Here is a 22,438-nt window from a genome sequence, read left to right as displayed (position 1 = left end):
GCGGAGGGCAGGGGAAGCCACATCGGGCCGCCTGACGAAAGTTAGGTTTGGACAGTGGCGTGGAAACCGGGGGGTGAACGGGGTTATATTGCTATGATCTAGTTAGGTCGCATGCAATCAATGATTAAACAGAAAAAAAAAGCCAGAGACCATGGATTCACGCTGTCAGAATATGGGAAGTCCGAGGATGACGATGGCCTTAGCGTACTCTAACTGGGTATCGGAGCACGGAACTCCGAAGGGATCGAAGCAGAGACTTCCTGGTTATGAAGGTTGTATATATAGAGAGAGAGCTACTCATGATATTGTCGCTGCATTCAATACTATCATCATGTTTATCTACCATATATTTGACACACACAGTATGGACGGGAAAATCATGGAAAAGAAGCACAACAACAGGGTTTTTGTCGCTGGAGAAAATCCGTTCCACGGGTACCGGTTTAACTGACTTCAAGAGAAGCGCGGGCGTGATTGGAAGGTGGCTCTACGTAACCAGACCAAGGTAGCCGGTAATGAATCCGCCATACTGTCGAAGGTGAAACTTTCCATGGCTATCAGGCGGCACCGTCCTTGTCTCTTTCGGTTTATCGGAGAGGTCTGGAGAGTAGGTGTGTGAGTAGGATGCAGTTATCTGCGATAGAAATCAGATTCAAAACAAAACAAAACAAAAAACAGCTTCCTCAGCACTAATCCTTCTCATCCTCCCCCTCCTCCTCATCTTCCTCCTCGTCTTCCTAGTCGGAGTGTTCGTCATACGAGTCTTCTTCGTACGAGTGATGTTCGTCCGGGCACTGGAGAATCTCCTTCTTCGCCGCCATCTTCGTCCGAGCACCCGTGAGCTGATTGGCTTCCGGATTCTCTCCCTTCAACAGAAACGGTTCCTTGAGCAGTAAGGCCTCCTTAAACAACTGCGCATCCTTGAACAACAGTGCCTCGTGGAACAACTGTGCCTCTTTGAGAAACAGTGCTTCCTTGGCGTCGTACTGTTCCCAGCAATAGTCGGAAGAGTCTTCTTCTTCACCTCCATCTTCGTTCGAGTAGCTGTGAGCTGATCGGCTTCCAAATTCTTTCGCTTGAACTGCAATGCTTCCTTGAGCAACAGTGCTTCCTCGATCAACTGTGCTTCCTTGATCAACTGTGCCTCGTTAATCAACTGTGCCTCCTTGGCGTCATCTTCGTCCGAGCAGCCGTATGCTGATCCGCCTCCTCTTGCTCCGAGTAATCGTCGGAACAGTGTTCTTCTTCACTGCGATCTTCGTCCGAGCAGCCGTGAGGTTGCGGTTATCCTCGATCGACTAATCGGTGGCGGGTGTAGCCCTAGAAGCCCAGGTAAGTATCTGGATATTGAGGCCGGAGATGATAACGGCAACCATACCTTCTGTTGATGTTTGATTTGTGGAGGCAGGTGCGGATCGTTCGTTGTTCCGGCTTGTGGAGCGTGGGGAGGATATCGTATGATTATTGATCGCGTAAGAGGAACGGCGATTCGGTGAGGGAGACGTCCCACGATAACCTTCATCCACTCGTTACCATGCACTCCCGGTAGTCCGGGCTGCGCATGGCTATTTCTCGAAGTCGGTTCGGTCGGTAGGTAGGAGTAAGTTGAAGGGGAAGAAATAGAAAGGAGGTTGATGCTGAAGTAGCATTCTAGTATGGATGATGAAGGAGGGAGATGAGGTTGGTGTTGGAGTAGGAAGAAGTGAGAGGGAGGGAGAGGAGTGCCGGTGTAGCAAGAAGAGGGAGGAAGGAACAGGAATGGGTAAGGCGACACCGCGCTACAGAATTCAACGCGGTGCTTTGCATTGAATTGCTGTAGCATTGTCACTGAGGCTCATCCCTGCTGACAAGATACATAGGCAGTCCGCACAACACACAGCTCAGGATGGACTGGAGGAATCTGGTCGAGTCCCTTGGCTGAATCGGGAAAGACTGGACTTGAATTGACGATCACGTATAATGGCAGGCTACGAGACTAACACATATTGTGTCGCGACGAGCTCGAAGGGATACTATGTCATTGGGGATGCAGTCGTTTGCAATGAAAATAAAATTCAAAATTCAAAAAAAACAGCTCCCTCAGCACCGCTCCTCCTGCTTGCCATCCTCCTGGTCTTCCTAGTCTGAGTAGTCGTCTGACGAGTAGGATGCAGTTATCTGCGACAAAAACAAAATTCAAAAACAAAACAAAACAAAGAACAGCTCCCTTAGCACAAATCCGCCACCTGCTCCTCCTCATCATCCTCCTCGTCTTCCTAATCCGAGTCATCGTCGTACGTGCCATGTTCGTGCGAAGTCGCCTGGCGAGTCTTCTTCTTCGCCGCAATCTTCGTCCGAGTATTCCCCGGAGGATTGTTCAGAGGAGGACGCACCATCATCTTCCATCCTATCTTCCTCCACCTTGTTATCCTCGTGGGACGCGACCTGTGGCAGATTGATGACGTTCTCCGCCAGCGGGGACCGTCTTCTGTTCACACGTAAGTGGCTGTTGGGTTGTTCGAATGCTTCCTCGTCGGCAAGAGGGAAATCATCGACTCGTTCCACTTTAGCGATCAGGTAATCATCCCGGTAACCCAACTTCTTGATCTTGAACTTGGATACGCCGACCGTCCAGATATGGCTACGACCCAGCGGATAAACTTGTATGGATTCGATTTGCAGCATCGTGCCATATGTCATGAATGGAGTCGATTCCGCGTCTCCTACCGCGTTGCTAACGAAAATAGGAAGCCCCAGTTCCTGGCTGGTCATAGTGGTTATCCTCGATTGACTAACCGGTGGCGTGTGTAGCCCTGGAAGCCCATATTAGTAGCTGGATCATGATGTTGGCGATGGTAACGGCGGCCATACTTTCTGTTAATGTGTGAGATGTGGTCGCAGGTGCGGATCGGTCGGTAGGAGTACGTCGAAGGGCGGAAGAGAAAGAAGGATGATGATGGAGTAGCATTGTAGCAAGAAGGAGGATGCAGGAACATGAGGTTGGTGGTTGAGGAGGAACAAGACGGAGGGAGGGGCAGGAAGGTGAAGGGGGAGACAGAGAAAGGAAGTTGATGCTGAAGTAGCACTGTAGGAAGAATGATGATGGAGGGAGATGAGGCTGGTGATGGAGTAGGAAGAAGGACGAGGGAGGGAGAGGAAGTTGATGCTGTAGTAGCAATGCAGCAAGAATGATGATAGTGTTCAGACGAAATTGATGATGGAGTAGTAAGAATGGAAAGGGAGCGAGAGGAGGTTCATGGTGGAGTAGCCGTGTAGCGGTGTAGCAAGAAGGGGGCCGGGTAGGGAGGACCAGAAATGGGTAAGACGACATTGCGCTAGAGAAATCAACGCGGTGTTTTGCATTGAATTGCCGTAGCAGTGTTACTGAGGCTCGTCTCCGCTGAAAAGATGTGACGTCACTTTACAGTCGACCGACGGCCATTGAAGCGCTCTGCGAGAACCAACGTCCAGGGTAGCTGTGTTATACACAAGAGTCCGCACTGATGGGAGGAGATCTTGCTGTGCCCGACCTTCCAGTCCATGTCAAGGACATGATAAAAGTAGTCCGCCCTGATCGCAATCTTTGGACCAGGACTGAGCCTTTGTTATGAGATTCATGTTATCCTATGGGTTTTCTTCTGTAATTGCACCTTTGTTGGCATTCGACTGCGATCGCCTGCAGTCTGTCCTTCCCGACATTACCCATGGCCTGAGCAGTCCGCGCAACACACACCTCAGGATGGATGTTGAGAAATTTGAGTGTGTGTTCGATCGCTTGGTTTATTCGTAAAACACAGCTGACGACCAGCTAGAAATAACTACGGCGGTCGAAAGTGGATAAATAGCCAAGTATGTGTATTGTGCATTTGACATTTTGCTACGCCCCGTCTTGCAACTCACCGGGTTGCAACACAGCGCTGGTGGCCTCACCGCGCACCAAAACAGAGCACCCACCGAGAGAAAAAGAGATAGAAAAAGAGAGAGTAAAAGAGAGAGGAAACAGAAAGCATAAGGGAGAGAAAAAGAGAGCAAAAATTGCGAGAGAACGGTAGGTGACAGCGAGGAGGAGTGGAGATGGGTTAGGGTTTAGATCACAGAAACTAGGCCCCAGGTGATAAACAAAAAACAGTGCTATCACCACACCATAACCACCACTGCCTCCACCGCTACCTCCGCCACCATGCCGCCGAGGCTCTTTGTCTAGAAATTTTCCTCGCCAGAGCAACAAACTCAAGGTAAAACTGCAGACAGAGAGTGGAAGTTATTGCATACCAAGTTTGGACGATGTGCATCACATTGGTGTTGGATTTGCGCTTTTTAGGTTTAAACATCTTAGTTTCCTTAATAACTGGTGAAGACTGGTTTTTCGTTTCACAAATCGCTGGATATGTTTCAACCCGTGTTGACCTCGAGTGCTTCTTTAAGGGGTATTGTTTTAAGCCTCATCTCAGCCGGAAGGAGCCCAGGAGTAGTGATATCGTCACATTGATATACCGAGTGATATACCATGATCCCGATCCCAGTCATAATGCGAGGGGTTAGCCGGATCACCAGGAGGAGACAACGCCCACCCTATCGACTTGCTGCCCGCTCCTTCAACTGGCTCGCTCGCTCATTACAGTCGCTCCGTCGGCTCGGTGCACACTCCAAGAACTCGTCCGCTCTGTAGACTCACCTCTTCGCCGCCAGGAGTTCCTAATCCGCCCCGCCGCCTCCCGTCCCTGCATCTGTTGCTGCTACGAACTCCAGAATTGAGCCGCTGCGGCGGTTATCAACAAAGAGGTCGGGGATCCTGAAGCGATCCTTTCCCCGAGCCCTCTGTTTTCCCACCCGCTGCCAGATTATCGGCTGCTGGAGCCTCTGCGGCCAGCTTCGGCCATTCGTCTGCATTTTCGTTGCGAGGGACACCCTTGTGAGGAGGGGATCGCCATATCTCAATAACCATATTCCGGTCTACCTATTTATCCGCAGGGAGAAATCTAGCAGTGATAGTGATGGTATAGTAGTGGTGATGACTGTTTTATCGCGTGGGGCCTACTGCGACATCTAAACCCTAACTCATCTATACCCCACCAAACTCCTCTCCTCGCTGTCACCTACCGTCCTCTCGCATTTTTCGCCATCTTTTTCTGCCCTCTTTTCCGCCCTCTGTTTCTCTCCCTTATGCCTTCCCTGTTTCTCTCTCTTTATCTCTCTCTTTTTGTCTCGGTGGGCGCTCTGTTGTGTTGTGGGGTGAGTCGACCAGCGCTATGTTGCAAAACGGCGGGTTGCAAGAAGGCGCGTAGCAAAACGTCAAAAGCAAAATGTCAAATGCACAATACATATGTTTGGCTATTTGTCCACTTTCGACCGCTGTACATAACAGACAGAAGCAGAAGCAGAAGAAGCAAGGATGAGAATAAACAGGATTCCCAATACGCACGCGTATTACCAACAATATTCTGCACGAGTCGAGTGACAACCACTGAAGTTCCGTCGTTCCATCGCTCCGCCCGAGATTTGCAACAATGCACTGAAGGAATATAGCTGAGTCCCTTCGATGAATGGGGAAAGACTGGGCTGGACTTCACGATTTAGAATACTGGCGGGCTTAGAGACTACTATAAATATTGCGTCGCGCCGAGCTCGAAGGGATACAACGTCATTTAGGATGCAGTTGTCTGTGATAAAAATAAAATTCAAAACAAAACAAAAATAGATCCCTCAGCGCTAATCCTCCTCCGCCTCCTCCGCCTCCTCCTCATCATCATCATCATCCTCCTCGTCTTCCTAGTTCGGGTCTTCGTGGTACCCGTAGATGGCTCCTGGCGGGGGGTATCGTTCGGCTTTGACTTCTTCGACGGCGGCTGAGTCACGTTCGTGCGAGTTTTCTTCGATCGAACAGTCGTCTGACGAGTCTTCTACTTCGGCATCATCTTCGTCCGAGCAATCCTGAGCAGCCGTGGGTGGATTGGCTGCTAGTTGGTTCGAGCAGTCGCCTGGCGGGTCTTCTTCTTCGACGCCCTTTCCGTTCGAGTGCTCCCCGGAGGATTGTTCGGAGGAGGACGCATCCTCATCTTCCATCTTATCTTCCTCCACCTCGTCACACTAGCGGGACGCGACTTGTGCCAGAAGCCCACCAGGACCCTGGGCAGTCCAACCCTTTCTTCTGTTGCCACGGCAGTGGCTCTTGTGCACTTCCAGTTTTGGGCGGTCGTAGAGGTCATAACTTTGCTTCGTACAAATTCTCTCGCCAAATCGGCGGGAGGGTGTATGCTTCGAAGTATACGGACCTTCCAGTGCCATTGGTCCTTCTCTGTTGTCGTGGTCCAGGCGCATGATGAGTGTTATCCCATGATCAGCTGGCTGCCTGAAACCTCATACAAGTCCAAGAGATAGGCACAATACCACTGGTCATCACCTTCGTCGTAGAAATCATCCTCGCGTCCGGACACAACACTGCCACAGCTACAACTTTAAAACTTAAAGAAAAGTTGATATCAATAAATGGAAAACTTATTATTCAACGGCCGGCGACATCACCTCAAAATGTTTATCCGAATGCTGAGGCCGATAAATCTTTAATTTGCCGTTTCCGATCGTGCGGTTCCACCGCGACACGAATTCGGAACCGAATAATCAAACGGCCCGCGCGCGGTCCCTGTAGCCCTGGAAGCCCAGGTTGGTAGCTGGATCATGAGGCCGGCGATGGTAGCGGCGGCAATACCTGCTGTTGATGTGTGATTTATGATGGTAGGTGCGGATCGTTCGTCGTTTCGGCTTGTTGAGCGGTGGGAGGATATCGTACGAGTGTTGAGGGGGAGAGAAGAACGGGAATTGGGTCAGGGGGAATTCTGTGCACGACTCCCTTCCTCCAATCGTTGCCACCAGGCACTCCCGGTGAACGGGATTGCGCATGGCCATTTCCCGGAGCCGGTTCAGTAGGTAGGAGTAAGTGGAAGGGGGGGGGAATTAGAAAGGAAGTTGATGCTGAAGTAGCATTGTGGTAAGGATGATGAAGGATAGAAATGAGGTTGCTGATGGAGTAGGAAGAAGGGGGAGAGAAGGAGAAGAAGGTCGAGTGTAGGAAGAAAGGGGAGGGAGGGAAAGGAACAAATAAAGCGACACCATACCAGTGAAACCTATGGGGTGCTTTAGATTGAATCGCTGTAGCATTTTTAATAAGGCCCGTCCTTTTCTTGTTTTTTTGTTTCATCATTAATTGCATGCGGAGTATGTACATCAAGGCAATAACCGCCCCGGTTATACATCCTCCGCTTCCATGGCACTATTCAACTCGACGTTCGTCGAACGTCCCGGCGTGGCTATCCCTGCCCTCCGTCCTGGCCTTTCCCGACAGTATGGGAGTTCACTAAATAGGCAAAGCTAGGAAGAGGCAACGTACGTTCTCTCGTTCCGTCCGTCTCCTCCACTCACCCCACGCTATCCGCTCATCCGCCTCCCCCCCCCCCCCGGACCCGCACTGGCGGACTCAAATCGTCCCTCCTCCGCCGCACTTCTCTACAGTGGTCCGCTCTTCTACATCGCCGGGTTCTTCAACTCAGCACACTGCTCCTCGTCGAGTTGCCTCAGCTCCGCTATGTCCTCCCGCTCATGAAGCTCCAACTCGGTGCATCTTCATCAATGACCACGGGGATCCGTCTGCCCACATCAGGGCAGGAAAGGAAGTCTAGGATGGCCTGGCTGCACTACTCGTTACTCGTCTGCAAAGAGGGCACGCCTTTTGAATCGGTCCTTGCCCCGCCCTGTCGCGTTCCGAACCAGTGTCTACAGAGTTCTGTGCTGACTCTTCCATTCTGGGCAGTATTTATAGATTAGTCCAGTCCTGCCTTTATCTGTTGTGGGGTGGATAATTCTACTACGTCTGGGCGTCATTGATCTTGACGGACCTGTTTCTGATGTGATTCATGTCGCCTTATTGTTTTTCCGCTATGCTTGTACCACTATTGTCAATCGACTACACCCGACCGCTCTCCGTTTCTTTCAACCTTACCGGTAGCCCAGATTTAGCAGCACACTGCTGCGGACTATTAATACGAATGTGAATATATTGATAGATGGCTATGTGAAAGACAGTGCGGTATACAGACACTGAGAACTTCGATAGCGACTAGGCTCTTGGTATCGAGTCCATGAACCCCGATATCTGCCGCCGCCGACGCTGCCGGCGCTCCACAGTCGATCACTCGGTGATCCCAATCGCGCCGTGTCATAATCTCACGAACTTCCGTGTACCGCGTCACTTCCGAGGACCGGGTCATGAACGATCACTCGCTATATCGAGATACTTCCGTTATCCGTTCTCACACGGAGGTGCCGAGCGGCGGCGTGGCGCCTCTATCCGGGGCATCCCCGAGCCTTCCCGAATATATACCTTTCTTTTTTTCGTGTCTGATACTCAATATACCATCTCGCGATACCACTTTTCCTGACACGCCGCCGTTGCCGGAACCTCAAGCCGGGCGAACTGGGTGACTGAAGTACAATCCCGTTCATGGGTGGGGAAAGAGTAGGCTGCACTGTACTATGTAAAATACTGGCCGGCTACGACTCTACTATAAATATTTTGTCACGATAAGCACGAAAGGTTACGCAGTCATTGGGGATGCAGTTATCCGCGATGAAATTGAAAGCAAAAACAATAACAACTCCTTCAGCTCTAACCCTCTCCTTCATTCCCCACGTCTTCCTGCAACACGTGCTGTGTCCAGGCATATCGATCTCGACGATGACCTGGATACCTCTCGCCTCGGCGTAGTCCAGAATCTGCTGCAGATCCTCGGGCGAGTACGTGAATCCGGGGGCGTAAGCACCCTTCTCGGCGAGCTCCGGCATAGACGGGATCTCGAGGGGCCACAACTGCGAGTCGGTCACGTGCAGATGCAGTCTGTTCATCTTCACGTCTTCATCGTAGCCCTCGTATTCCGGCCAGCACCTCCGGTTGTTGCCGGAACATTCGCAGCACCTCGAAGCGGAAATCAAACCAGATCTGGTCGTAATTTTTCACTCCAAAGATTTGGAGAATCAGTGCGAAGACTGGCCTCCTCGTCCTATCTGGATAGATCGGGATGCCGGCCGGATGTGGGCGCGGCTTGCGCCTGTTCAGCGACAGCTTCATGGTATCTAGAAAGGGCAATTAGTTATTTGAAGTTGGATGATAGGTAAGTAGATAGAGATCTACCTTGAGAAGCCATATCGAAGCGTAAAGGATCTTCCGGAGGCTTTAGTGTGGATCGTGGTTACGGATCGTGGTTGCGGGTGCCTGCCGTAGTGGTTGTCTGAAGAACAGTTCGGGTGGTTGTTTGGTGATCAGTGTGGATGATAGATGGCCCCATTTGGGCTACTATGCTTCGATTCCGGCGTCTTGAACAAACTGTTATTTGAAGTTAGATAATAGATAGATAGATAGGGACCTACCTGCAGAAACCATATCGTTGGGGGGCGCGATCTGTCGCATGTGGCGATGGAGCCGCAAAACGAAACGGAAAAGATTCCGCCAGGAAGGAATGGCCTAACCGTCGCAACGGTTAGGCCGGCGGGTTCAACGAGCAGGAGCTCTTACTCCTGACAGTAATCTTCATTGCAGCCGACTCAGAGAGTTTCTCTGAGTCGTTCTCTGAGTCCTCTTCATCGGAGTCTGATTAATCTCCCCGCCGCTCACCTCCCACGTGGGGAGATTTGGGGCGGTCCCGTTCGGGAGGGAAAGAGACGAAGTGGATGGTGGAGTAGAAGTGTAGGAAGAATCGGAAGATGGGAAGAGGATGTTGGTGGTGGATTGAGAGGAGAGTGGAGGGAAAGAGAGGATGTTAATAGTGGGTTATAAAGGAAAGAGGGGGAAAGAGAGGAATAGGGGCGGCGAAACCGTGCGCGTGAAACCCTACGCGTTGCGCGGAATTGGATTGGCGTAGCCATGTTACTGAGGATTGTGAGAGGGAGATCTTCAATTGCTGAGGCTTGCGTTGTGACTCGCTCTGTGAGCAACTACCTGTAAGCTGCTGCCCGAGAATGGAGGCACCTGTGTTCTACGTAATCAGGAGGGATTAGAGCAGTTGATTCTTCGGGTTTGTTGTCATCGTACGAGACGCCTTCGTCCTTCTCCAATTCTTCCTTGGAGGGGCCTTCTTCTACTGACGCATCTTTGTCGTCTTCGTTCTAGTCGCCGTTCTCGTCGTCCTTCGAGTCATCCTCGGAGGCGGGTTCTTCGGAGGAGGCTTCCTCTTCCGAATCTTCCTTCGAGTCTTCGGTGGAAGAGTGAGCTTGAGAGGAGGCTTCGTTCTCTTCGTAATCCTTATCTATCTCCTCCTTCTTCTCTTCACCACCTGTGTGGCTCGTTTGCCCCCCAATTTTTGGGTGGTAGCCGCTGCAATATCGGCATCGTCGAGGTCGTCCTCCACCGCAAATAGGTGCAATATGCTGCTGAAGTGAGGAGAGTACTGTGGTGGTTGTTATATGGGTTTTCATTGCGAACAGGTGCGCTGCGACATTTCGAGAGGGGTAGAAATGAAGCGGAAATTGTTGTGCGCGATGTTGGATTCAGCGAATAGGAACACGGCACGCGTGTAGCGTCTTGGCAAGACGAGGATGCGACTGTGTTGTAGTAAGGGTTGTCGAATATAGCGGTGTTGGTTGTCCTTGGGTTGGACGGCGCGTTGGGGAAACCCACACCGGTGATTATTTGGCCATGTGTGCGGCAATACTGTAAAATACGGACTGACGATTAGCGACGACGAGGGATCAGTAGCCGGAGTAGTCTCTGAGGTGCTGCATGGCTGCCGAGACCAGGTTCTGGCCATATTGTAACCATCGGTCGGGAGCGCGTTTCCGGCCGGGATTCGCGAGGGAGAATCGATGGGTGTGTTTCGTTCAGGGTGTGGAATCAGGTATCTGCACGAGTTCTAGAAACATTCGTGAACTGTCCAGGGTGCATAAATGGGATATCGTACGTGACTCTGCACCGATGGGTCTTCCGCCGTTTCTGCGCCCAACACAAGCATAGACGAGCAGCATCGGAGGGAAAGGGGGATTCTCGTTCTGGAGAGATCAGACTTCAAGGTTCGCCTGAGAAAGAAACTTGTACTTTGCCTTCGAAAATTGGGGATCAATCCCTGGTCCTGCTCTCTAACATATCTTGCGTCTCGCATGCTGTTTCCAGGAACATTCACGAATCGCTGCCTTTCCCGAACAGTGGCCACTACAGGACTCAGGAAACATGTAGCACGCGGGGATTCTGCTGTGCATGAAGCTTAGGTATAGTATCCTATTTGGTTGTCCCTCGACGTGCTTAATCGACATATATCTCCCAAAGCAGAGAATTTAATCACCGAAGTCAAGCTAGTATCATGTTCCTCGTCGAAATAGACACACGCCAGACAAAAGTACCACGCAGAACCGCCACTCAAAAGTACCACCCAAAAGAACCACTCAAACGTTTAACGCACCCCCCACCACGATCACCCCCCCTCTCTCTTCCTAACCACCATCCCCCACCACCATCAAACCCCATTACCATCGTCCCCCACCACCATCATCCCCCTCCATCTCCCGCACCATCATCCCCTTCAAGTCGGCTGAACAACAACGACACAAATTACCCGCATTTTTCTGTCTTCGTCATCTAGTACCACCCAACAAGATATTCTACACTTCGACATCTACACCCAAGAACACAATGCCCACGATCAATCTGGATGACTCGGACAGCTCGTCCTTGGCGTCCTCCGTGGGTGGTCTTCTGTAAGCTCCCTGTCCCATTAACCTTGCGAACCCAGCCGCACCTGAACGTTATTCTGACCTACCCAGGATGGACCTTCGGGAATTCGTCAACCATCCCAGCGTGGGTATCGGCCACTGGGGTATGTCCACCGCTCCTCCGCCGAATACTGATTGATGATCATGCTGACAGAGTTCACAAGAGGCGGCTCGAAGGGCGGAGGAAGGCTACGCCCAGCTGGGTGAATCTCCCAGCGGGTTCGGAAGGGAGAACGAAACCATCATTCTGATCGGCAACTGGATCACCAGATGTGGTCGTGCCATCGTTCGTGTCTCTCGTGCCATCGTCCGTGTCTTTGATGGTCTCGTCACACTGGCCAAGGATACTTACAGTTTCTTGTAAGGAGTTGGTCTCGTCAAACTGGCCAAGGATACTTTCAGTTTTTTGTAGGGAGCCGGCGTGCTCGTCAATGGCAATTGAAAATGAGGAGATAAGGGTGAAAAGTTTGATGCTCGCCGAGGTGACTTTCAGTTGTTTGTAGGGAGCCGGCGTGCTCAGGGAACAGCAAATGGGAAAACGGAAAAGGAGGGTGAAATAGTTGTGTCGTGTCTCTGTTACGTGCTATCTTGATAGGCTTTTACGATTGAAATGGCGGATAATTTCGTGATTCTCGCCACGAGTTGTCCTCCATTCGTGCTGCTACGTACCGTTATTTAAGTAGTCAGATTGTCAATCGCTTCTTTCCGTACATATCTGTTCCCCGAAATATTACACCGTGAGTACCCACGTTCACTCAACATTTCAGCGGTATTCTCAAGGCTCTCTAAACTCCGCCAGTATATATAATATCCACTTCCGCTGGTAGTCCTTTAATCGTGCGGACTTGTCCGCATATCTTCATGCTACAGTTCGCGAGCAGCACAACGCGTCACTCGCGTCCTGCAGTCGCACGATTATACTTCAGGCTCCCGAGGATCTATGTATAGATGGTTAGGTCATTCCCCACGCGATGAAATAGATCCTTGAGGCCGCGCGTCGTGTCTCCATTCCGGCAGTGTTCACCATGATGATCGAGTTCGGCGTATGAGCGGAGAGCACCGATATCATTTCTATGTGTCCTCCAGAATCTCCGAGACTCTCACTGTCGACAGCACACAACGGCGGCATTACGGCCTACTGCTCTTCTTTGTGCGGAATGGTCCGATTATCTGCAGATTTCAACGACACTGATTACTCAATATCACCCGCACATGCTGCGTCTCCACGCACACCGATTAACGGATGAGGCCGCGGGATCCCGCAACCTCGCGAGTATATGCAGTATCAAGCGGGGAGTACTCCTGTTCTGTGGGTCAGTGACCACCGATGCGCCTCTCTCCACTTTTCATCGCGAATCAGGCTCATGAGATGTGCCACTGAGACCGGAAGGGGCATGTCACGCCGACGTCCATATCCGCTACCGTGCCGGAGCCATTCTACTCCATAGCCGTCTAGGTCTTCCGCTGCCTGGTTGGCCCACCCATCTGCCATCACATTTTCTTCCGTTTTCACAGAGCCAAGAAGATTGTAGCTGCTGCCGTGATAGCATGCATCAGGAAAACCAAAACTCCGATGGGCGCGGGGAAAGGTTTGTACTACGTGAACTGCACATGGCGTGACATAATGGTTGGATAGGCACGATGCCATGTGACCACAGATGTCCGTGCCGGACCGAAGTTCTGCATGCCGGACCGCAGCTCGCCAGGCCTGGCCCCAGCTAGCCTGGTGGTGCACACAGCGTAACACTCCGACTGGATTGGCACGATGCTGGATTAATAGCAGTCCTTGAGTGATCGCAGCTCGCCATGCACCGCGCACAACGGGAGACTTTGACTGAATAGGTACGGTGCTTAGATTGATAGCTGTCCGGGTCTGAAATCTGCTACCCGAGTACAAAAAGACGTATAACGTTTACTGTGCTCGTATTATGTAGCACCTAGACCTGGTCTTGCTCGGATAGATAAATATTGTAATTACTATTATACAGAACTCTCTTCCATATCCCCTGCGCCCTCCCCGCCTTCACCGGCCTCGCCGACCTCTCAGCCTCCCCCGCTCTCTCAGCGTTCCCGGCTCTCTCAGCGCTCCCCGCTCTCAGCGTTCCCGGCTCTCTCAGCGTTCCCGGCCCAGTCAAGCGGCGTTTCTCCTCTTTAATACCGTAGTTTCATTGTCATCAACGTTGTCATCGACATAAAAATTCTTCACATCGTGAATATCAACGGAAACACGACTCCTCTCTACATCCTGCTCGTGCTGGATGTTGTCCGTCGCCTCTCGCATCACCAACGGTGGTAAATCGGGATCGACAGGATTAAGAAGTGGTAGGAGGAGACGTTATGTGCCACGGATGGAGTAGGTAGGATGTATAGTATGGAATAGGAATAGTAGGAGCAAACGATTGGCGAGTAAAAGTATCGAGCGAGGAGGCAGTATCCAGGGAAGAGGTAGTATCGAAGGAGGAAGTAGTATAGAGGGAGTAGGCAGTATCGAGGGAGGGGGCAGTATCGAGGGAGATGGCAGTATTGAGGGAAGAGACAGTAGTGAGGGAGGAGGCAATATCAGCGGCAGTTCTGGCAAGAGGAGTAGCACTGGAAAGGAGGGTGAGCAGCAGTGTCAGTAGCGTTCGTTCCTTTGAGGATCTTCTTGCGATTTTCCTCGTTGATAGGCGGACACGGTCTGTTGCCCGCCAGGACGGCCGAGATAGCTGGCGGGGAAAGATGGCGAGGTGGTGGTCGTATCTGTTTCTTGGGGCGGCCGTCTCAATCTTCTGCGCTGCCTACGGATTGGCAGTCCGTTGGGAGCCGGCATGATCGATGCGTGGGTATAGTTCGATGTGTCGATTGGGGGAGTACCAGGTGTGGGGATGACTGATGTTGGAAGTTAGAGAAAGCAATCAAGGTTGCGCTGCCACTGGTATTATATATCATCATTTTCCCCAGAGGCGTGCGAGCGTGAGGGTGAGGTCAGACTGATGGCTAGTGCTGTCGCTAGTGCTGTGGCAAGTGCTGTGGCGAGGGCTGATAAACCTAAAGAACCCCACAAAATTCGCCACGCATAGTCACCGTCGTCTTCCAATTGATTCTAGACCTCATGTTCCTCATGTTCCTTGTCGTCCAGCTCTTCCACTTCCACTTCCTACTCCTCGTCTTTACCGATATGTTCATTCCCGGCCCCGCTCGCCAGTAGCGAGAGGGGCATTTCTTAGGCGGGTAAAGCGCTGTTCAGAATTGTAGAGTATGACGATGAAAAGACTTCATTATTCTCTTTCTTGCTGCAGCAGTAGGTCCTCTATGTACACATGCTATCTAGGCTCGCCGGAGACAAACAGAGCTTTGGGGAAAAATATGTCAAGTGCTGTCTCCGTTGCAGCTTGAGGCGGCCAGTACTGAGTCTATGGCAGCGAAACCAGTACACAGGCCATGGCAGTGAATCCAGTAAAGAGGCCCTAGCAACCAATCTAGTACAAAGCCCTGGCAGCGAATCCAGTAGTGCATCCATGGCAGTGTGAGGAAAACACTTAGGCGAATCCAGTCCAACGCAGCGAGAGGGCACTTCTTGGACGAATCCAGTTCTGCTTCCATGGCAGCGAAAGAAGCATCTCCAAGGCGAACCCTGTGGTGAGTCCCTGGCAGCGAAACCGGAGCTGCGCGAGGAGCTGGGGAGGAGTTGGGCGAGGAGCGGAGCGATTAATTGAGTGCGGAGCTAGGCAAGGATGCTCATTCGGCGGTAGGACGAGCAGGACGAGCAGGACGAGCAGGACGAGCAGGACGAGCAGGACGAGCAGGACGAGCAGGACGAGCAGGACGAGCAGGACGAGCAGGACGAGCAGGACGAGCAGGACGAGCAGGACGAGCAGGACGAGCAGGACGAGCAGGACGAGCAGGACGAGCAGGACGAGCAGTACCACTAGAAGGACGGGGAGACTGCTTCCGTCACAGGGTGGAATGGGCGAGGAGTCTCGCCATCAGAGTCTTTCGGTGGGAGGACGGACACAAGGCACATAGCGAGTAGAACGAGGAGGGTTAGGAGATGGTGAAGCGCACAACGAGGAGCAGGAGGAGATGACGGTTGGCGAATAGTAGTTCCTAGTGAGAAGACAATATCAGCAGGACCAGGAAAACCAGCACGATGAGTAAAAAGCGGAGCGCCAGGATGGCGAGGAGAAGGAGCCGGCAATGAACACTCCGCGGTGTAGGGCCAGGAGGGAGTATTCAGTCGGGACGGGCAGAGTGAACAGTAGTAGAGAGAGAAAACATTTGGGGTGCGAAAAGCGGGGTATTCATTGTGCTAGGTAGTGTCAGCATGGCACGATCCAAAGATTAAAAGCCAACTATCCAAGTTTGGAGAGACCCGTATTTGTCTCTCACCTGGCATACCAGAGCACGCCGACTCGCCGACGGCAGAGACGATTTGACGGCACAGAGAATTTGACGGCTTCCAGGATTTGACGGCACGGAGGCTCTGACGGCAGGGAGCAGTTGACAGCGCCGATGAGATGATGCCAAAGAAAATTCGAGGGAGCGTGTCAGCCAAAGGGAATGGCGCGGAAGTGGTGAAGCCGGCGAAGAGTTGACGGCGGCGAAGAGTTGACGTAATGAAAGACTCCGGAAGAATTGAGGGAACGGTTAGTCAAGGGCGAGGCTGAGCAAGAGTTGTGGGAGCGAACGGGCTGTCGATACTGCAATTCTCCAGATAGACCACATTCAAGCGATGAATAACACGAAACTCACACTGATTTCTGGGAATGATGTTTCGCCCAACAGCATTCCAACGAACTTTCGAACACCCCACCCTAGCTGACGTCGTTCCCAGGGAATATGGTGGAGTGGGTCAGTTCACATGCTCCCAACTCACTCGCTGCGCCGAGTGCCGCACGTTTTATACACGCAGCCGGCTACGTTCATAGCGATTTTTTTTCCTGATGTTTATTTCGCATGCAACCTATCTAGATTATGGCGAACCAACGACCTCCGTTTCCTGCCAGCCCTGGCCAGTCCGACGCGGCGCCTCATCTTCCCTGCCCATCCGCCTCGGCCCGACATAAGCAAAAAGTGGAAAGTAGATTAACAGTAAAGACCGGGATGGGCCTACATGCCCGCTCCTCCTGCTGCCCCCTTGCTTCTCTCCGCCGTCTTCCGCCTTTCCGCTCCAAGACGATATCACCGCGTATCCTCATCTCCTACTTCCTCGCACCGGCCGCAGACACAGCACCCTCCTGGGCACTCTTGCTCTGCCCCCGATGGGATGCTTCCCTCCTCCTCATCCTCATCCTTCAGGTCTGGTGGAGCTTTCCTCCCCACATCCGACGTTCCTAGAAACTGTACGATTGCCTCGCTGCTGCGCTCGTCGGCGAACAGCTCCGCTATCGACCACCTCTCTTTCCATCTCTCCGTCTCCTTCCCGACCTTTACCCACAAGACTTTCTGTTGACTTCTCAACCGCGAGCGGTTTTGAATAGGTGGTCGCGTGATTGCTTGGTAGACCTGTTGCAGCACCAGTAATGATCATCATCCCTCCTTTATCCACTTCTTGTACGGTACCGCTGGTTTTTGATGCGGGTCAGTGACCACTGATGCGCCTCTCTCCACTTTTCATCGCTAATCCGCCTCTTAAGTTGTGCCAGTGAGACCGGAAGGGGAACGGCACGCCTGCGTCCATATCCGCTACCTTACCGGAGCCATCTTACTCCATCGCCGTCGACGTTCTCCGATGCTTGCTTGGCCCACCCATCTGCGATCTCATTTCCTTCGATTTTCATAGAGAATTGTAGCTGCAGCCGTGATACCATGTGATGTCACTCGTGCAACTCGTGAGTTGCCGTGAAGACATGCTCGAGAACCACGGTCCACAGCACCTGTGTTGTACATATTCCGTCTTGTTCGCCATCTTGCGGGACTACTGAGCTCTCTATGATGTGATTCCTGGTGCCTTATGATTCTTCCGCTGTAAATGTAAAAACGAGCGCCGCGCTGTGAAGAAGTCCACGGAACAACCGTCCACGAAACCTGTGTTCTACACTGTCCGAACATTTTCGAGGGGACATTCCTGATCTCGCTTCGTTCATCCCTGCTGGAGGGTGGAATACCGTTGTTCTTCCGTGCTGTGCGAAGCGCTCTCCGATGTGATTCATGTGGCATTATGGTGTTTCGGATGTACTTATTAGATTACTGCCACTCGGCTACAGTCAACAGCGATCCATCCCGTCCTACCTGTCTGATGAACTCAGTAGTAGTGCGTGCAAGACTAACCTCCGATATGGACTGGACGAATTTAGTGCAGTTCCGCCAATGGACCATGGGTCGTGCAAGACACCGCTGGACTGTAGTATGTAAAACACAGGCTGGCTACGAGCATACTATAAATATTGTTTCACGACGAGCAGGAAACGTTACGAAGTAATTGAGGATGCAGTTATCGACGATAAAATCGAAAGCAAGAACAATAACAACTCCTTCAGTTCTAAACCTCTTCCTCTTCCTCTTCCTCCATGTCTTCCTCCACGTCTTCATCATAGCTCACGTATTCCGGCCAGCACCTCCGATTGTTGCCGGAACATTCGCAGCACCTCGAAGCGGAAATCGAACCATATGTGGTCGTAGTTTTTCACTCCAAAGATTTTGAGAATGGGTTTGAAGACTTGCCCTGCGAACCGATCTGGATAGATCTGAATGCAGGCCGGATGTGGGAGCGGCTTGCGCCAGTTGACCGACAGCTTCATGTTATCTAGAGAGGACAGTTAGCGATCTGAAGTTCGATGATAGGATGTAGATAGAGATCTACCTTGAGAAGCCATGTAGATGGGTAAAGGATCTTCCGGAGGCTTTGGTGTGGATTGTGGTTTCGGTTCCTGGTTGCGGGTGTGTCTCGTGGTGGTCGTTTGTGTGACTGATTGGGTAGCGGATCTGGTGATGTCTTGCGTGACTATTGGGGTTGCGGGTGTCTGCCGGGTGGACGATGAAAGACTACATAAGATCAGTTATTTGAAGATCGATAATAGGTACCTATATAGACAGGGACCTACCTGCGGAAGCCATGTAGCTGGGGAGGACAATCTGTCGTATGCGGCGATGGAGCCGCAAAACGAAACGGAAAAGCATTCCGCTAGGAACGAATGGCCTAACCGTCGTGACGGTTACGCCGGGAGGATAAACGAGCCAGAGCTCTTACTCCTCAGAGTCCTCTTCATCGGAGCCGACTCAGAGAGTTTCTCTGAGTCGTCCTCGGGGTCCTCTTCATCGGAGTCTGATTAACCCCCCCTCCCTTTCCCCACGTTGGGGGATTTGGGGCGGTCACTGTCGGGAAGGAAAGAGACTTGTTGGATTGGGCTGGGTTTGAGGCGGGTGGCAGAAAATCGTTTTTGTTTCTTTCTTTGCCAAGTGGATGGTGGAGTAGAAGTGTAGGAAGAAGCGGCAGGTGGAAAGAGGATGTTGTGGGTGGAGTAGGGACATAGTGGAAGGAAAGAGAGGATGTTGATGGTGGATTATAAAGGAGGGAGAGGGAAAGAGAGGAAGGGTGGGCGGCTAAACCCTGTGGGTGCGCGGAATTGAAGTGGCGTAGCTGCGATGGTGAGGCTTATGAGAGAGAGATCTTCAATTGCAGAGGCGCGTCGCTGCCCTCGAGCCTTAAGGCTTGTACTGTGACTCGCTCTTTGAGCAACCACCCGTAAGGCGCTACCAGAGAATCGAGGCACCTGTTTTCTACGTAGTCCGGAGGCACTAGAGTGGTTAATTCAATCCCATTACGTTCATCCCTTTCGGGGGACAGGATAGAAGTAATCCCGCGCGTTTTCAATCTGGCTGGACTTATTTTTCTCTCTTGTGATACATATGAGTCGCCTTATGATTTTTCCCCTGTACTTTGGCAGTCGGCCGTAGTTCGTCGAATGGAATGCATGCCCTCCTACCTACGTTGCAGTTACACTTGTCCGTCGAACACACCGATCTTCAGCTGAGTTGACAATACACAATATCACGATCCTCGGCATACGAACACGGTGTTGACGTTCGACGGCCCCCGGACGCGTCATTAATCCAGTCGGCCAAGCCAGCATCTGCAGCATCGTGTACTAGTACTCAACGGCTAACAGATGCTTAAATTTTCACGCCTCAATTACACTACATTTTCTTGGCAATGTGTTCGTTCACTGAAAACGACTTACAAGAGTCAGTGGAAATCACGTGAGAGACTCGGGAGCGGGCTGAGATAAAAAGAGAGATGTAGTGAATTATTCAGGTAGTCTATCAACTATGGTACTGTCAAATTGATTCAACAAGAGACGAACTCAGAATCTACAAGACAAAGAGAGGAGGAGGAAAAAAAAGCAAGAGAAAACAATCCGAGTATGAGCCTTCGCATCAGGTACGATTGAGTTGCACCCTATGTCCACTCCGATCCGCTGCTAGTAATTATTTATATACCTGTTCGTCTACTTCATCCTGAGATGCGTCGGAGGACTCGTCGGGATAAAATTACTCGCCGTTGGAGGAGGAGCCGTCGGAGGAGGAGGAGGAGTCATGATCGTAAACGAAAGCGGAGGTGAAGGAGGAGGAGAAGTTCTCGTAAGAGGCTTCCTCAGCGTAGGAGAATTCGGTGGCCTGTTTGGCTACATCCTGCACGAGATTGACCGCTTGAGGCTACCGGGACACCGACTGCTATTTGACAAAACCCTCCAAATGCAGCTGCAGAGCCGCAGCTTTGGAAAAGCCTTGCTGCAATCTCTCCACCATGATCTTTTCATCGTTGACCCCTGCCATGCAGGAGACGAAGCTTCTTCACGACATATTCGGATGGCATGCGGTTCTGGCCCCATTCGAACGTCTCCGCTGAGGCAACTGCCAGCCTAGTTGATTTACTGGGCATGAAGTCGTGTTCCAGGATGCCGATCCAGTTGTGGCAATGCTTACGCAGCTGGGTCCTGTCATGATCAGATATCCCTGTGATCCACTCCTCAGCGACCTCACCGTGCAAACAGCGACGGACGACAGTGCGTGTACGCGGTTCTCCAAACTGCGCCATTGCCTCACGGATCGCATCGATGAGCCGGAACGCGGCGCCCGCGTCCAACTGGTTGACAGGCTGAAAGCTGCAATCTCAGATGGTTGGAGCGCGGGGCGGGTTCCGTCTAGGATTGCGCAGAGAGTGTAGACCGCTTGACGCAGCTGCGCGTTCTCGCCAGATGATTCGATCTGGTTCTGTGTCAGAATCATCCCGAGATTGGCCGTCTCATCTGCCAATTGGTTCAGGGCGGCGGCGAATTCATCCATAGACTCACTTCCATAGTGGTGATTGGACTCCTGCTGGAAGCCACCGTACGCCGGGTTCGTTCCGAAGCCTTGTCCGTAAGGAGACGACTCGTTGCGGTTACCGATATTCTCTGCCTGTCGGAAGGGGTGTTGTTTGGTCGCCAAGTCAGATCGAGGGGTGGTCGTTTCCAACACGCTCGGGCGGACTGCCGTCTTGCCCTTGCCCTCGTAGGAATAATCATCCTCTCCCGCATATCCGAGTGTATTGACGGGTAGCAGCCAACAGCGATGGCGAGTGCGTTAGTTCAAAGTGTTCGATTCTTCCTGCTTTTCTGCCGCTCTAGAGCTTTCGACTATCGCTAGCTTAGTTGCATAGTGGGCCTGACCAGCTTCGTCTTATTCCCTGGGGGATCCGGTGACAGCGGGCTAACGAACTTCGCGAATTTCGGAGGGGCCTGCGTCTGCCATGATTATCCTGGGATAGTAGTTTTACTGCATGATGTGGTTGTGTAGGTTCACAAGCTTCAGCGACTATCAGTAAAATCTCTGGTAACGACACGAGACCGCGGGAACGGGTTGAGGAATAGTAACTTACGCTTCTAGAAACAGTCGCTGATCAGCAAGAGGAGACGGGGCCGCCTGGTGAACAGATCGAAGACTGCTCCTGGAGGTGGGAGGAGGGGAGAGTGAGACGATGAACGAACACAGAGGAGAAGGGAAGTTGGTGGTTGATCGTCTGATGAGATGATGAAGAAAAACGAAAAAGAAGAAGACGACGACCTTAGAGGAAACGGCCCTGCCATCGACGCAGCGACACTAGCGTTGATTCCCGCACACGTTGATGCTCTCCAGCAATCACATCCGCTGCCTTCCACTGACAAAGGCTTGCCGTCCGCTACCTCCCCTCGGTAACAGCTGCTGCATCACTCCACCACAAACGTGCCTAGCGGTGCTGATGTATGCTATCAACTATTAGGCATAGCTAGCAAGATGCTGCCATGGTTGTCTTGCATTCGCAGCGGTCCCTCAACTGTATATCCCTGCCTGCCATGTGCTGATGCATAAGCGTAAAAATTAGAAGTATTGCGATGGAAAACCTGATACTCGTTGTTCTCGTCACCTCTGCAGTAGGCCCCCTATGTACATGATATCTAGATTGCCGGAACACGCAACGTAGACCAGCGGCGACTAGGCGCTCCCACAATAGCAGAATTGATGTATCACCACCACGGCGCCGCGGGTAAGATAACAGTTGTAGGCATCACGTATAGCCCTGCATGACTATGGTAATCGCGCAAGAAAGCAGTCGTCCGAGTAGGTAGTATGGTGGTTGACTGGCAATCGAACGCAACGTTTCCATCACGCACATGACTGTTTTTTTTCTTCTACAGTGAGCTACAATGGGAGAGCGTTTTGGTGATTTCATCATTCGTTGCGTGGAGGTAGCCAGAAGTACATATGGGGATGC

The 22,438-nt window shown here is 51.9% G+C and overlaps 5 protein-coding genes across 5 annotated transcripts; 2 read left to right on the top strand and 3 right to left on the bottom strand.

Annotated features, from left to right (window-relative positions):
- Window positions 1-737: 737 nt before the first annotated feature.
- BZA05DRAFT_459080 (uncharacterized protein) lies at window positions 738-2,758 on the bottom strand (the record flags this gene model as incomplete). The annotated part of the gene is made up of 3 exons (XM_051487624.1): window positions 2,278-2,758; window positions 1,025-1,138; window positions 738-986 (listed from the first exon to the last, which is right to left on the bottom strand). The coding sequence occupies exons 1-3, from the start codon at window positions 2,749-2,751 to the stop codon at window positions 738-740; spliced, it is 837 nt and encodes a 278-aa protein (XP_051336274.1). The 5' UTR covers window positions 2,752-2,758.
- Window positions 2,759-8,377: 5,619 nt separating this feature from the next.
- On the bottom strand, window positions 8,378-9,097 carry BZA05DRAFT_421393 (glycoside hydrolase superfamily; the record flags this gene model as incomplete). The annotated part of the gene is made up of 3 exons (XM_051485709.1): window positions 8,378-8,446; window positions 8,644-8,838; window positions 8,915-9,097. 3 exons carry the CDS (start codon window positions 9,095-9,097, stop codon window positions 8,378-8,380), a joined length of 447 nt encoding a protein of 148 aa, XP_051336273.1.
- A 2,550-nt stretch (window positions 9,098-11,647) lies between these two features.
- Window positions 11,648-12,091, top strand: BZA05DRAFT_421392 (uncharacterized protein; the record flags this gene model as incomplete). Its single annotated transcript, XM_051485708.1, has 3 exons — window positions 11,648-11,712; window positions 11,779-11,831; window positions 11,892-12,091. 3 exons carry the CDS (start codon window positions 11,648-11,650, stop codon window positions 12,089-12,091), a joined length of 318 nt encoding a protein of 105 aa, XP_051336272.1.
- Window positions 12,092-14,818: 2,727 nt separating this feature from the next.
- BZA05DRAFT_447901 (uncharacterized protein) lies at window positions 14,819-15,638 on the top strand (the record flags this gene model as incomplete). Its single annotated transcript, XM_051487205.1, has 2 exons — window positions 14,819-14,872; window positions 15,459-15,638. 2 exons carry the CDS (start codon window positions 14,819-14,821, stop codon window positions 15,636-15,638), a joined length of 234 nt encoding a protein of 77 aa, XP_051336271.1.
- A 4,558-nt stretch (window positions 15,639-20,196) lies between these two features.
- Window positions 20,197-21,438, bottom strand: BZA05DRAFT_447899 (uncharacterized protein; the record flags this gene model as incomplete). The annotated part of the gene is made up of 4 exons (XM_051487204.1): window positions 20,197-20,330; window positions 20,473-20,635; window positions 20,698-21,105; window positions 21,406-21,438. The coding sequence occupies 4 exons, from the start codon at window positions 21,436-21,438 to the stop codon at window positions 20,197-20,199; spliced, it is 738 nt and encodes a 245-aa protein (XP_051336270.1).
- Window positions 21,439-22,438: the final 1,000 nt, after the last annotated feature.

The sequence above is a fragment of the Tricharina praecox genome (assembly GCF_024521635.1).
Source record: "Tricharina praecox strain CBS 144465 chromosome Unknown BZA05scaffold_27, whole genome shotgun sequence".
In the NCBI taxonomy this organism is placed as follows: Eukaryota; Fungi; Ascomycota; class Pezizomycetes; order Pezizales; family Pyronemataceae; genus Tricharina; species Tricharina praecox.
The sequence above is the reverse complement of the archived record's forward strand: the minus strand, read 5'-3'. Positions and strand labels throughout refer to the sequence as shown.